Here is a 15,416-nt window from a genome sequence, read left to right on the forward strand (position 1 = left end):
CAGCTCACTTCATCGGTTATGCTCAAATAAATTTGTTAGTCTCTAAGGTGCCACAAGTACTCCTTTTCTTTTTTGCGAATACAGACTAAGACAGCTGCTACTCTGAAAAAAGTCAATCAGAATGCCTCTAAGGTCTCTTGCTACTGTGGATCCTCTCCACACTTCTCCCGCGCAGGCTGTTGCTTAGCAACCACAATATAGACAAAGGTGTACATAGACATTTTTGTGTGCTTTAAAAAAGCTTTATTTTCTCATATTTTTCAAAATACAGTAGCTTTTGAACTTGAAAATACACAGCCGGTAAACTTCAGTAACATAAACTCTTATTTAACTAAAACATTAAAAAGCTCCAGAAATGTTAAGATTTTAAATAATATTTAAAAATTATTCTGATAGTGATCAATTTTTACAGAATACAGTACATACTGTCCAGCTAAGTCCATTTCAATGTGCATTTGAGCCAGTGCAAACTGTGAGTGGCATCCCTAATTCTGATGAAGGTACAGTAGTTCATTTCAGTTCCATTCTTTGTTATAGATAAAATAGTTGCACTGTACATCAGCTGTTGCCTTGTAGCATCAATGATTCTGAATCAGAAAATACGGTCTGTTGGCTGGAAATAAAGATTTTTCCACTAAAAGTTAATACAGCGCAGCACAATATCACTTATATCTGATTGGTAGATTTAGAAGAGCATCATGGGAAAAAATGTCTCTAGTGTTTTATTTAAGTGTATGACAGCTACATGTACAGGCACAGTATGTCACTATGAGCTGGATGTAAAGCTGGCAGGACTGGCTCCTCCACCAGCTCTCTTCCTCTGCTCCATATTAAGAGCACAGGCAACCTTAATTCTGGTATTTCTTAACTTTTGAATGCATGACTTTGTGACATTAATATTGTTTTAATGTGGATTTTTGTGTGCAATATATCCATGAAAATGAGCAATAGGTCTAGATGTTATAAAATATTCTCATTTGAAAAAGTTCAGACTGTGACCAGCTCTGTAAAATCTTTAGTTTCAGAAAGCACTGCCCAGTTTTTGCTGGCAGAAAATCTAGCAGGTACCTCAGTTACAGAAGGTGAAATCCTGGCTGTTATGGAAACAGTGCAACCACCTAGACAAACCATGGTGCTTACCAAGGCCCAGCGACGAGGCATGAGTGCACTGTCACTAGAAGAACAGAAGATTCTTCAGTCACTTGATCGTCTCAATCAAAGGTTGCAGAGTAAGTACAATATATAGTTTATTAACATAATAATAAATTTTAAATAATGGTTTGAGTGACATATATAAACATAGATATATATGTGGCAATAAAGACCTATAGGTGCATCCTCTCCATCCTGTTGCATTTTGCTGTTTAGTAAACTTACCAAACAGTAAGTACAAAACCCTTACTCAGACAAAACTAATGTAAAACAATGGGAGTTTTGCCTGAGTGAAAACTAAGTAAGATTTTTGGATTTGTCCCTGTATTTTTTTTTTAATCCGTTAAACTTGTGTATGCTCACTGGTCCCAAATGAGATGGTAGCCTGAATAACATATCAACACAACTTCTGAAAAGGAGTTCAGATTTCCCCTTTCCCACAGGAGTGGTAGAAGCAGACGAGAGGAACTTTGCAGCCACTGGGAATCTGCTTAGCTGTAGCACAGAGTCACTGATCCCAGAAAAACAGCAGTTCAGACTTCTCTGTTTTAAGAGGTAGTTTTGGTATGATATCCTCTGGATTAGGCAGAAGGAGATATTAAATGAGAAACACAGAAAAAGGAAAAGAAGGTACTCTATGAACTGAAAGGCGAACTGTCAGGTTGGAGGGAGGTTACCAGTGGAGTTCCTCAGGGATCGGTTTTGGGACCAATCTTATTTAATCTTTTTATTACTGACCTTGGCACAAAAAGTGGGAGTGTGCTAATAAAGTTTGCAGATGATACAAAGCTGGGAGGTATTGCCAATTCGGAGAAGGATCGGGATATTATACAGGAGGATCTGGATGACCTTGTAAACTGGAGTAATAGTAATAGGATGAAATTTAATAGTGAGAAGTGTAAGGTTATGCATTTAGGGATTAATAACAAGAAGTTTAGTTATAAGTTGGGGACGCATCAATTAGAAGTAACAGAAGAGGAGAAGGACCTTGGAGTATTGGTTGATCATAGGATGACTATGAGCTGCCAATGTAATATGGCTGTGAAAAAAGCTAATGCGGTTTTGGGATGCATCAGGAGAGGCATTTCCAGTAGGGATAAGGAGGTTTTAGTACCATTATACAAGGCACTGGTGAGACCTCACCTAGAATACTGTGTGCAGTTCTGGTCTCCCATGTTTAAAAAGGATGAATTCAAACTGGAGCAGGTACAGAGAAGGACTACTAGGATGATCCGAGGAATGGAAAACTTGTCTTATGAAAGGAGACTTAAGGAGCTTGGCTTGTTTAGCCTAACTAAAAGAAGGTTGAGGGGAGATATGATTGCTCTCTATAAATATATCAGAGGAATAAATACAGGAGAGGGAGAGGAATTATTTAAGCTCAGCACCAATGTGGACACAAGAACAAATGGGTATAAACTGGCCACCAGGAAGTTTAGACTTGAAATCAGACGAAGGTTTCTAACCATCAGAGGAGTGAAGTTTTGGAATAGCCTTCCAAGGGAAGCAGTGGGGGCAAAAGATCTATCTGGTTTTAAGATTCTACTCGATAAGTTTATGGAGGAGATGTATGATGGGTTAATGTGATTTTGGTAAGTAATTGATCTTTAAATATTCAGGGTAAATAGGACTAATCCCCGGAGATGGGATATTAGACAAATTGGAGGATTGGGCCAAAAGAAATCTAATGAGGTTCAATAAGGATAAATGCAGGGTCCTGCACTTAGGATGGAAGAATCCAATGCACCGCTACAGACTAGGGACCGAATGGCTCGGCAGCAGTTCTGCGGAAAAGGACCTAGGGGTGACAGTGGACGAGAAGCTGGATATGAGTCAGCAGTGTGCCCTTGTTGCCAAGAAGGCCAATGGCATTTTGGGTTGTATAAGTAGGGGCATAGCGAGCAGATCGAGGGACGTGATCGTTCCCCTCTATTCGACACTGGTGAGGCCTCATCTGGAGTACTGTGTCCAGTTTTGGGCCCCACACTACAGGAAGGATGTGGATAAATTGGAAAGAGTACAACGAAGGGCAACGAAAATGATTAGGGGTCTAGAGCACATGACTTATGAGGAGAGGCTGAGGGAGCTGGGATTGTTTAGTCTGCAGAAGAGAAGAATGAGGGGGGATTTGATAGCTGCTTTCAACTACCTGAAAGGGGGTTTCAAAGAGGATGGCTCTAGACTGTTCTCAATGGTAGCAGATGACAGAACGAGGAGTAATGGTCTCAAGTTGCAATGGGGGAGGTTTAGATTGGATATTAGGAAAAACTTTTTCACTAAGAGGGTGGTGAAACACTGGAATGCGTTACCTAGGGAGGTGGTAGAATCTCCTTCCTTAGAGGTTTTTAAGGTCAGGCTTGACAAAGCCCTAGCTGGGATGATTTAACTGGGACTTGGTCCTGCTTTGAGCAGGGGGTTGGACTAGATGACCTTCTGGGGTCCCTTCCAACCCTGATATTCTATGATTCTATGATTCTATGATTAGATGGATGGGATCTGAGTTACCCAGGAAAGAATTTTCTGTAGTATCTGGCTGGTGAATCTTGCCCATATGCTCAGGGTTTAGCTGATTGCCATATTTGGGGTTGGGAAGGAATTTTCCTCCAGGGCAGATTGGAGAGGCCCTGGAGGTTTTTCGCCTTCCTCTGTAGCATGGGGCATGGGTGACTTGAGGGAGGCTTCTCTGCTCCTTGAAGTCTTTAAACCATGATTTGAGAACTTCAATAGCTCAGACATAGGTGAGGTTTTTCGTAGGAGTGAGTGGGTGAGATTCTGTGGCCTGCGCTGTGCAGGAGGTCGGACTAGATGATCAGAATGGTCCCTTCTGACCTTAGTATCTATGAACTGTAGAGGAAAAAGAGAGACAGGAAAGGAACAGGAGATAGTGAAACTAAAGAAGATAGCAAAGCAACAGATAGAAGATAATTAAAATGGAGGAAAAAGTTTAAGAAAACTAGAAAGTAAAAAGAAAAGTCTAACAAGGAATATTAAGGGAACAATGAAAGAAATGTAAAAGTAATGACTGCAAACCATACAATTACAAAAACTAAAGTAAAACATTGCTAGTGTGCAATTAACTACTGCACATTGTATTCCAAATTTATTAGACACCATGGACTCAATTCTCCTTTTATCCAAGTTCCACTAGGTGCAACAAGGGGGGTGGCCATCAGATCTGGCTCCCTAATTCTGAGTCTACCCACATTGTTGGTAGGTAAAGTAGCTGACAGCTCCCAGCACCATCCACAGTATGCCCTTTTCCTCCCCGATGGACCCCCTACAAAAGAGGCAGGGGAGGGTGGGCTGGTGCAGAAGTTGACTCTGCCAGCTTTATTTCAGCAAAGAAGTCATCTCCACAAGAGGAATTATCCCAAGACAATTTATAGCCAGAATCCAGCCACTTTGCAGTATAGGTACAAGCATCCATCACCAGCTGACGTTTCCAAGTGGTCTTAGCTCCAAGTGATGTAATTCTATATAGAATGTGTTGCAGTAATCCACTGTGGAGGTGTCAAAGACATGGATCACTATGTCAAAATCCATATCTGAAAGAAAACTGGTGGCAACTTTCTGGCCAGGTTTATCTGGTGTTGGGGTTCCCTCCCCCACTCTGAACTCTGGGGTACAGATGTGGGGACCCACATGAAAGACCCCCTAAGCTTATATTTTACCAGCCTTAGGTTAAAAAATTCCCCAAGGCACAAATTTCTTTCCTTGTGCTTGGGCAGTATTGCTGCCACCACAAGTGATTCACACAAAAATTCAGGAAAGGGTCACCTGGAGTCCCTCTTCCCCCAAAATATCCCCCCAAGTCCTTTCATCCCCTTCCCTGGGGAGGCTTGAGAATAATATTACTAACCAATTGGTACAATACAAGCACAGAACAAACCCTTTGGTTTTTAGGACACTGAAAATCAACTCAGGTTCTTTAAAAGAAGAATTTTTTTTTATAAAATAAAGTACGGGAATCACACCTGCAATATCAGGATGCAGGGTAAATTTACAGGGTAAATAAAAAGATTTAAACACAGAGGATTCCCCTTTTGACTCTGCTTTCCAGTACCAAAACAGGAATGAAACACTACCTCTTAGCATAGGGAAAATTGACAAGTTAAAACAAAAGATAATCTAACGCATTTCCTTGCCTTACTTACAATTTTTGTAATCTTAGATGAATCATTTCAGGTAGGTTTTCAGGAGATGTTTTACCTGCCTGGTCTCTCTCTCTATCTGGAGGGGGAACAAACAAAGAGAGCACAAACAAAACTTCCCCCCCAGATTTGAAAGTATCATCTTTCCTTATTGGTCTTTTTGGTCAGGTGCCAACCAGGTTATTTGAACTTCTTAACCCCCTTACAGGTAAAGTGATTCAGTACACCTGGCCACGAGGGATTTTGTGTTACCGCATGCATAAAGGTTGTTACCCTTCCCTTTATATTTGAGAGCCGGCAAAAAAGCATTCTTGACAGAAATGCCAGGATTTTGTTAAACCTTCACCATCTCAACTCCTTTATTGTTTTGTTTTACAGAAACATAAATCTGGCATTAACTACAAGGACAGTGTGCCTTCAACATGGCCATGTAATGGCTAACCCATTCTGAGTGGGCTATTTTTTATTTGTTTGGTTTGGTTTGGTTTTTGTTATCCCATCTCTGAGGAACTGGCCTTCTCTTTTTCAGATTTGGATTTCTTTTTAGGTGCTACATGTTTAATTTACAATTCCAAATTTATAAATACAATAAAGTAGATGTTTCAACCTTCCTCAGGCCAAAAGAAAAATAGTTAACTTGTTAAATTGTTGTATTTTCCAGTCTTTAGGAAGGTTGGTACTGACTTGTTGACTATTATTCATGTTTTTGTTCTAGCAGGTGTTTTATATAATTATTGCATCATAGCTTTGTACTATTTTTAGATGTCCAAGAAACCATTGCCAAAACCTATCCACATCAAGTGTTTTACAGTTAATCTCTCCTTTGGTAAGCATTCAGATTTACTGTTTTCTGACTTAGACTTTATTGACTTTAGTTTGTTTTAGGATTAACTGAGTTGCTAGAATTTCAGAGTGCCATTGTGTGGGACAGTGTTTGTAACAGGGCTGTCTGACCTAGTGGTCAGAGCCAGAGGTGGAGTTGGGATTGCACTCAGGAGTCACACCAAAGATCAAAGCCGAAGTCAGAAGCCATGACAAGGGTCAGAGCCACACCAAGGATTAAGCTGGAATCAGAGTCAGAAGTCACACCCAGGATCAAAGATGGAGTCAGCAGTTGGCATCAGTGCAAGGAAGCAGGAACCAGGAAGAAGGAGCAAGGCCTGGTAGTGGGAGCGTGGACAAGGCATGGTGATAGGAAAAAGGATTGGGAGCCCAACAAAGAAGTAGAGACTTGGTCTCAGGGGTCTAGGCAGCAACAGGCCTAGCAACTAGTTGCTCAGACAAAAGATAAAACAGGGTACAGGAAACTTTACACCCCAGTCATAGACTTTGTGGTGTGCTCAGGGGCTCAAGCACCCACAGAGAAAAGATAGGGGGTGCTCAGAACCCATAGGGCTGGCCAGAGCTGCCTGCTCTGTGGCTCTGGCTGGCCACTAATCAGCTGTTCAGTTGCTGACCTATGCTCCCAGCAGCTCTCCGCGGGGCTGCCCCACCCTTCAGCTGTTGAGTGGGGCTGCTCCTCCCCTCAGCTTTTGAGCAAGCCTTGTCCCGCCCATAAGCTGTTGAGCAGGGCTGCCCTGCCACTGGCTTCCTCTCTGCCCCTCCCTCCCTCACTGCCCTTAAGGCAGGAGGAGGCAAAAAAGAGCAAGCAGTGGGTGGGAGGCGCTCAGGGGAGGGTGTCTCAGGGAGAGGGGCGGGGTGGGAAGAGGTGGAATGGGGGTGGGGCCGGGGCCCTGGGGGCAGAGCCAGTGTGGGGCATCCACTAGAAAAAAGAAAAATCAGCGCCTATGTACCCAGTGGTGTCCAGTATTCTGCTGCTAGTCACATGACTCTGTGAATTAGCAGGCGGGGCATTAGCTGGGCATTAGGTGCAGTTCGTTCATCTGATCTTCTTTGCAGTGTCACAGAAGTGGTTTTTGCTCAGCAACCTCGCAGGCCTGGATTTGAGACCCTCAGTGCCTAACAGAATAAATTAATGAGCTTTATGCCCTAAATTTTAAATGTATTGTCGGAATTTTATATCAGGCTTTGAAGTTAATGGAGCTACGTTAAGTATCCATTTACACCAGCTGAGTATCTGGCCTGTCAGCCTTGGCTTTAGGTGAGAATATAATGTAGCATTCCTCTTCTGGAATCTGGAGCAGTTGCCACAAAGCCTAGAAAGTTTCCTAAGAACAGTGGCTTTGCAGGCTCATTTGAGCTAAATAAGGCCCTTCATTAGTTATTTTTTCCTAATAATGTGAAGGAAAAAAAAGATGTGCTGTATTGTGACCTGAAGGGTAATCGAGTCTATAATTAAATATTTTCATGACCTGCAGAGATCACTTCATGTTCTACAACTAATCTGCATTAATTTTTTTTCAGTATTTTTATTTCCTGTTTTATTTAGTTTTGTTTTTTTAATATAGTATAACCAATACAATACCAGTTTCAGGTATATATAGGATTGTATAGGCTAGTGAGTACCTTAAGCACAGATTTTACACTTTAAATTATCACTGTTATTCAAAAAATATTGTGCGTGATTCAGTATTCTCTGTTGTTTTACTCTACATGTATATTGAGAAAAAATATAGACGACTGTATATTTCGCACAGTTCTATTACCCCCAAAATGTGTAATGAGTGTAAAGAAAAATTTGGTGTGAAAGAAGTTACTCATTCTTCAAGAGACGTCTATACATTCTCACTAGTGGGAGTTGCACCAGTTGTACAGCATAACAGTTAAAATCTCTGAAAGCAGTGCCTTTGGAAGCACTCATACCCCTACTGATTCAATAATACCAGAAGCAAAACTGTAAAAGAAGGCAGCACACTTCAACTGCCTCCATTCCTTCTAGCCATGATAGTATGTGTGGAATTTGAAAAGTCAGATTCCCCTCTCCTCCACCAGAGGGATTATTACCAGGGATACTAGTGTGATTTGGTATACAGACTATATAATAAGGCATATTCCCTGTTTTAAAGAGTTTACACTCTGACTCCTGCTCTATGGAAGTCTGTGGGAGAGTTCTGTCTTCTTCAATTCCCATGGATTTCAGTGAGAGAAGGGGCCATTCATTACCTCAGAGGAAAGGCTCAGCACCTTTCACACACAAGTTCCAATTCAAGATATAGGGACACATTTTTTTATGTAGCTGAAAATAGAAGATCACATGATATTGTCAATTGATGTTTCTTTGGTATTATGTTAAACACCATAAAATATAAATTGTCATATTGTGACCTTAGGCACCCCTGTATTCACACCTTAAACACTACTGCATTAATATTTGTACAAAATATGCCTTGTGAGGTATCATATGAATGCTAGCAACACACTGATCATTAATATTATTTATAAGATGCATGTTAATCTTGTATGTGAAATTATGAATCCCCTCTGTATGATGTTACTAGAACCTGTTTAAGACAAGAGAGCCTAGCCTAGGGGAAGGTGATAAACAGGTCTGTCCTAGACAAAGTCATGTGGGTTTCCCTCAATTTGCATATTAGCAGTGAACAAAGCTATCAAGCTAAACTAAAGTGTGTTATCCTGATCTTGAACTCGATAGACAGAGAATTAACATAGTTCCTGCAATCCAAAGAGACAGAAGACTGAATCCCCAGGAGGCATCCCCATCTTTTAAGACAAAAACAACCTCTTTGGGGATATAAGGAACGGAAAGAGACTTCATCTTGAACCTTCACCTTACGGAGACAAAGAAACTAAGTGATTTAATCTCTGTGATGGGTCCTGACCAGGTCAGCCAGTATAAGGCTGGAAAGGAGACTGGGGGTCAGAGAAACCATCTTGAACAAAGACTGTATCTTGCTAGATTAAGTTTTAGACTTTTAGATGTGTGTTTTCTCTTATTTGCTTGTAACTATCTCTACCTTTGTCTCTTTTATTTGGTATCACTTAATCCATGCTTTTTTGTTAGTACACTTGTTTTACTTTTACTATAAACCAATTCAGTGCTATGTTTGAAGGGTTGTATTTACCCCAATTAAATTAATAAGATGTGATTGACTCTTTAACAGACCAGCAAACTTAGTATCTTCTGTGAATGCACAGTGTAAGGACTGCACATTGCAGAGAAATATCTCTGAGGAGCTTGGGGGCTGGAGTTCACTGATTGCTACGTGCTAGGCGAGGTTTGGGTTGGGAGAGCATTGAAGAGTTTGCTGGGAAGAAGACAGACAGGTGTAGCAGGCAGCTGACACAGTCTATAGCCAGCAAAACTCACTCTTTCTGAGGCAGAGGGATAACACAGTAACTCACAGCTCTGGGTATCCCCCGCAGTATGTTACACATAAAAAGCATTCTTCTTCAATTTGTTATAGAACATTCAGCAATCTGCATCCTCCGCTTCTGTGGATCCTCCATTAGCCATGCAAAGGTATCGGAGTATGTCAGCTGATATCCTGTCTCGACTGCAGAGAAGATACTAACATGGACTAACAAAGGCTGCTTCACTGGATTTTATTTTAATACAGCCTCATGTTCTTTATATAATGTATACTTGTATTCAAAACACTACACACTATAAAATCAACCACAGTGTAAAGATGTAAACAGTAAAACAAGTAATGAATGTCAGTTGATTAGTTTACATTTAAGATATTTTATTATGCACTTTACTGTAAAATATTGCATTTTTAAAAGAATGGAAATACCTCATTTTAATGAGTCTATTGCTGGTTGTAATTTTATTGTATATTTAATTAAAATGACATGGAAAAGATTATTGTGATACTCAGGTTAAGATTATGTATAAACTAATCTCCTATCTTCATGGCTTTCCAGATTTGCTAATAAATTCTGTTACATTTGTAAAAGGTATGTTGTAGAAAATGATCTGATTATCAACAATCCAGGTAAATGTTGCATCTCTTATCCTTCATCCAATGGCCCCACTCCAGTCTACTACAGACTTGTCTATGCCTCTCGGTCAACAATTCTGTTTGATGGCCCTAAAACTGACCATGCTGTCAGCTTCATGCTTCTCTTGGTTTATCTTCCAGCTGCTCCTACCGAAAATGCTGGAACCTTCCCAATTTCTGAATTTCCTTGACTGTATTACACTTACCTTTGTTGTATGCAGTGCTGATGCAGCTATTTGGGACCCAGGATATTAGAGAGAGAAGGTGGGTGAGGAATATCTTTTATCTTTATCAACTTCTGTTGGTGAAGGACACAAGCTTTTGAGTTTACACAGAGCTTACACAGGGTAGTTCACAATTACATGGATATGGTATGTGCCACAAAGTAAAGAAGAAAAATAGCAGTTTCACATAATAAAGACAGTTTTCTACTATGGCTCCCAGGGTTCTACAGTTTATGTGCATGTCTAGGGAAAATTATTCCAGGCCTATCTCATTCAAAGAATAGCAGGTTTAAATTGATCAAAACATTATAGGTAGCAAACTAACTATAGCTTGAGGTTTATCCATTGAAGATTTGAACGTGAAAACTATAATTTTAATTGGTTATAATTTAGTCATGGTTTCTGTTAGTACAGTTCCAAAAGCCCCTCTAAAATCTGAAGAGCATGTATGTTGCATTTGTCCAGCTTACATCATTGCAACCTTTCCTTATTTACCATAGTGCATTATAACTGATTCAATATGTCCCAATTAGAGCTGGTTAAAACTCAGAATTTCCCTTACGTGGGAAATTTCAATATTCCTACATTTTTCATTCCGTGAAAACAAATATTATTTGAATTTCCCACAAAAGTGACAATTAAAAAAAATTGATTTAAAATCTTTGAAATTGTTTCAAAGTACAATATTCATTTTGATTTTTTTCATTTTTATATTATTGCATGACATGGTAATAGTAGTAGTGCATAACATGACACGTCATCATTGTCAGGTCATGTCAGAATATGACAAGATGTCATTGACATAAGAATTGAAAATATTCTATTTCATTTTTAATTCATTAAGGCACCTGCTATTAAATTGAAATCAAAACTTAGTCTTATTTTCTTGTATTCCTGTTTGTGTTCTATTGAAACTGATCCTTTGAAGAAGAAAGGAAAGTAAGCACTCATTACAACACAAACAGGATCTAGAAAATGGGATGTAAGATATGATTTGTACTAAGTAGCTGCTACTGTTAATGATTTTAAAAGTAAAATAGTATAAAATTTTTTAAATATTTTAACTATTTTGTCATATGTCATGACTACAGTAGTTATTAGAACAAAATGACTTATTCTTGTTATGACCTAACATATGTCACCTTGTGCATTACTACTACTAAGGCATGAAATAATGTAAAAATAAAAATACAAAAATTAAAAAAAAAGTTTTGAAATGAAATTTCAAAATGTTTCTGAACACTTTTTGTTTTGATTTTTTTTCTTTTGTGAGAAATTCTGTTAAATTTTTTGTTTTGTCAAAGTAACATTTTGCAGTGGAAAACTTTTTCAACTGAAATGTCTGACCGGTTTTGTCTACTTAGCAGGTTGCTCTCTTGTTCTCCCTCCTGTAATGTTTTTAAAGCATGGGAAGATTATCTGATATGATCTGTTCCATTTGTTGTTTTTGTTTCCAAACACTATGAAATGTAGTATGATAAATATAAAAGTTTCACAGAAGTTTCTATTTATAAGGCAAAACAGAAGCAAGAACATCCATCACAGTCATCCCCTTGCAGAATGAGAGTATGGAAGGTGCCCACAGCCCTTCAGGGGCCATTGTGGTACCTGCCACCTAATGGCAGCCCTCCCTTGTTAAGAAGTCTGCCTTCGATCAATCCCAATGCCTCTAACAAGAGTAGGGATCAGCTTACAAGAGGAAAAGGAGGACAAGGTGAAAGCAGGTCTTCTCCGTTAGCTCCTGCTCCATTGCAAACTGGACACCTTAGAATGGATTGAGAGTGGGTTGCTTGTGGGGCTCATCAGCTAAGATTAATGCTTGCTGCTTCTGTGGCAGATGGTCCTATCAGCAGAAATTATATTCCTCACAGCAGGAGTAAAATTAGGATTCTCCCAAACCCACACTGTCTGGGAAATGAGGTAATACTTCCCTTTGCCTCTAGTTAGGCCTTGAAATGGCTGTGGGCCTTGGAATAATACAGATCTGATAGACCTCTGAGGTTTACATGGGCTGGATTAAATTTGGGACATGTTAGGATACTCTAGATTTGGGCATCAAAAGGGAAAAAAGTTTGCAATGCCTAGGGATGGCTGTGTTTTTCCTCCCTGTCATTGCTGCCAAGAAAGGAAGCCCAAAGTTGCAGCCACTTGGCAAAAGATTCTGATGTTTCCATTCTTATTAGGCTGTTGCTGTTCACAGTAGATGTCTAAAATCTCCAACAAAACACTGTACATAGACTCAGGGCAAGTGAATGTAGGCAGCAGCACTTGAAAGTCAGAATTTGTTTGCACTAACTATGCTGAGCCCAACCCTTCTGTTTGTATGCAGTATACTGTAACATTCCAGAATGGTGAGGTTTCCCTCAGTAGATTTAATATTTAAACTCTGGAGAAAAGTTTCCCCTCAGTGATTGAGAGGGAAAGCAAATAATTCAACTACTGGAGGCTGAGGTTCAAAAACAATCCTGGGAGTCAGAGAGCTAGAATGTCATCTTATGCAATATTTTCCCCACTGGTTTAGGAAGCAAGCAAAGCTCTTGAGTCAATCCACTCTCCCCTTAACTAGAAATAAAGGCTGAGATTTGCAAAAGTGGATGTCTAAAGTAAGGTTTCTGGAGTGGAATTTTCAGAAGAGCTCAGCTGATTTAGTAGGATTAGCCTTCCTAAATCAGTAGGATTAGCCTTCCTAAATCACTCTTGAAAATCCTACTTGAAAGTTCTTATTTAGGTGCCTGAATAAGTGGCCTGATTTTCAGACATACTGAGCACCCACAAATACAAATGAAGTCAATGGGCGCTCAGCACTTTTGAAAAGCAAGCCACTTACTTAAGAGCTAATTTTTAAAATCTTGGTCAGAGTTGAGACTGACAGTACTAGATATTCCTTCTCACTTCAAGGAAATCAAAGGCTGAAAAGCTTTATTTAATTTTCTTATAGGGTGGACAAAGTATAGATTACATTAAAACCAAACATTTGCCAAACAGGTTTGCTTCAGAAATGAACTTCTTCATGTTTGGGCAAGTTGGATTTCTGTCAAAAACTCTTTACCCTGCCCAGTTCTTTGCTGCTCCCAAATATAAACCTCACCCACTTCTTTGCTTTGCTTTGACAAAAAGTTAAGTTGACAAGAAAACATAAGAAAAACAAGTGAGTGTGGCTCAAGTGTAAGCCTCCATACAAAGAACACATCTGTTTATTGTAAAGCATTTTCTTCCCTAAGCCTACACAGCGTGAGCCTTATTTTCAAAGATTCTGATCTGGATGTTTTAGAACAACCACAGAGGTGGCTCCAGATATGTCCAACTGTATACCAGTGTTTTCACTGTACTTAATAAAGAATGACTTTCACATGTTCTAAATAAAGCATATGTCCTGGCCCCATGTAATGAAAGTACTGCTATACTTGAATACAATTATTTTATTGAATGCAAGACTGATGGGTCACAGGCAATACAACTATGGGAGCTAGAGCACAAAATAAAGCTGACATTGAGCAGAATAAGTCATAGAATCATAGACTATTAGGGTTGGAAGAGACCTCAGGACATCATCTAGTCCAACCCCCTGGTCAAAGCAGAACCAACACCAACTAAATCATCCCAGCCAAGGCTTTGTCAAGCCAGGCCTTAAAAACCTCTCAGGATGGAGATTCCATCATCTCCCTATGTAACCCATTCCAGTGCTTCACCACCCTTCTAGTGAACTAGTGTTTCCTAATATCCAACATAGACCTCCGCCACTGCAACTTGCAAATCTGCAATTTCCTTTTCAAAGTAATTTTTCTTCTCTTGAATTTGAAATTAGCTTCTCTGAGTTGGAAATAGCCACTGGCTCTAGCTTTTTTCTTCAGTCTCAGCACTCTGGCAGGTACTATGACAAACAGCAAACTGACAATTTATAAAGAACATCTGTCTATGTCATAACATTTTAGTTGCATTAATACTGAATTATTATTTGCATTACTATGGTGCACAGAGGGGCCCTATTGCACTAGGCACTGTACAAATACAGAGGCTTTGTCGAGACCAGGAGAAAAGATATCTGAAATCATGTTAGCTAACCCCAATTTAAGAAGCACTTATGCCCTAATGTAGATGCAATTTAACACTAAACCCAGATTTGTTGGTCAGGGTAAACCCTAGGGTCATGGTAAAAGTGTCCGGCTCTGGTGAGCTTACAATGTAAATAGACATGAAAACAAAGGAAGGTTTTAGATATGAGGAATGGAGATTAAATAATTTGTCCAAGGTTAATCAGGAAATTTGTAATGGAATTAGGCCCAGAGTTTCTGAATCCTAGTCCAATGTCTTAACCACAAGACCATACTTCTTCTGTAAAGGATGGAGTTACCAGAGGCACTAGCAACAATAGCAGTCAAAGGAATTAGTGACCAAGTGGTGTTAGAGCCTGATACTCCAGCTCACAATCCCAGAAACTATTAAACTATTATACACCACGTGGGAAGCTGCTACAGTATAGGAGTATAGTCCAAGGGTCAAATTCTGTCCTCTGATTCTTCACTGGATGCTCCCTGAGCATATCTGGAAACAGAATGTAGCTGTAAGTATTTTTTCAGCTGAAGTGTCTTTGGGAGCAAAGGTGAAGCAAGCAATGAATGCAGTAGTATTTTTACCTTTACAGACCTGGATTCAAAGTCTCTTTTATTACCGAAAGAGCAAATGATGCATTTGGTAGATTCACACCAGTCAAATATTTGCCAGCCTGATAAAGACACTACACTATTTGTCACAATGTGATGGAATTGTGGGACTGGAATACCAGTGTGGCCACGGATCAGATGAGAACTGCATTCACAAAACTGTGCGAGTAACTTGCACAGCATTTCTTTGCACTATTCCTGATTTATAGGAATTCCCACACCAGATCAGACCAGTGGTCTGCCTAGTCTAGTATCCCATCTCTGACAGTTGCTTGGATCAGCTGCTTCAAAGGAAAGTATTAAAAAAAACCCATTGTGAGTAATTATGGAATAACCTGTCCCTAGGTGAAATGTATTCCTAAT

At 39.7% G+C, this 15,416-nt stretch overlaps 1 protein-coding gene across 1 annotated transcript in view; it reads left to right on the top strand.

Annotated features, from left to right (window-relative positions):
• The window catches only part of CEP126 (centrosomal protein 126), a 71,551-nt gene extending 61,280 nt beyond the window's left edge, over positions 1–10,271 (top strand). Inside the window, 5 exon segments of the mRNA XM_038387924.2 lie at positions 413–500; positions 1,020–1,229; positions 6,066–6,083; positions 6,086–6,129; positions 9,629–10,271. Coding sequence (XP_038243852.1) covers positions 413–500; positions 1,020–1,229; positions 6,066–6,083; positions 6,086–6,129; positions 9,629–9,736 — 468 coding nt within the window. The 3' untranslated portion in view covers positions 9,737–10,271.
• The last annotated feature ends 5,145 nt before the right edge of the window (positions 10,272–15,416 follow it).

Source organism: Dermochelys coriacea, chromosome 1 (assembly GCF_009764565.3).
Source record: "Dermochelys coriacea isolate rDerCor1 chromosome 1, rDerCor1.pri.v4, whole genome shotgun sequence".
Classification (NCBI taxonomy): Eukaryota; Metazoa; Chordata; order Testudines; family Dermochelyidae; genus Dermochelys; species Dermochelys coriacea.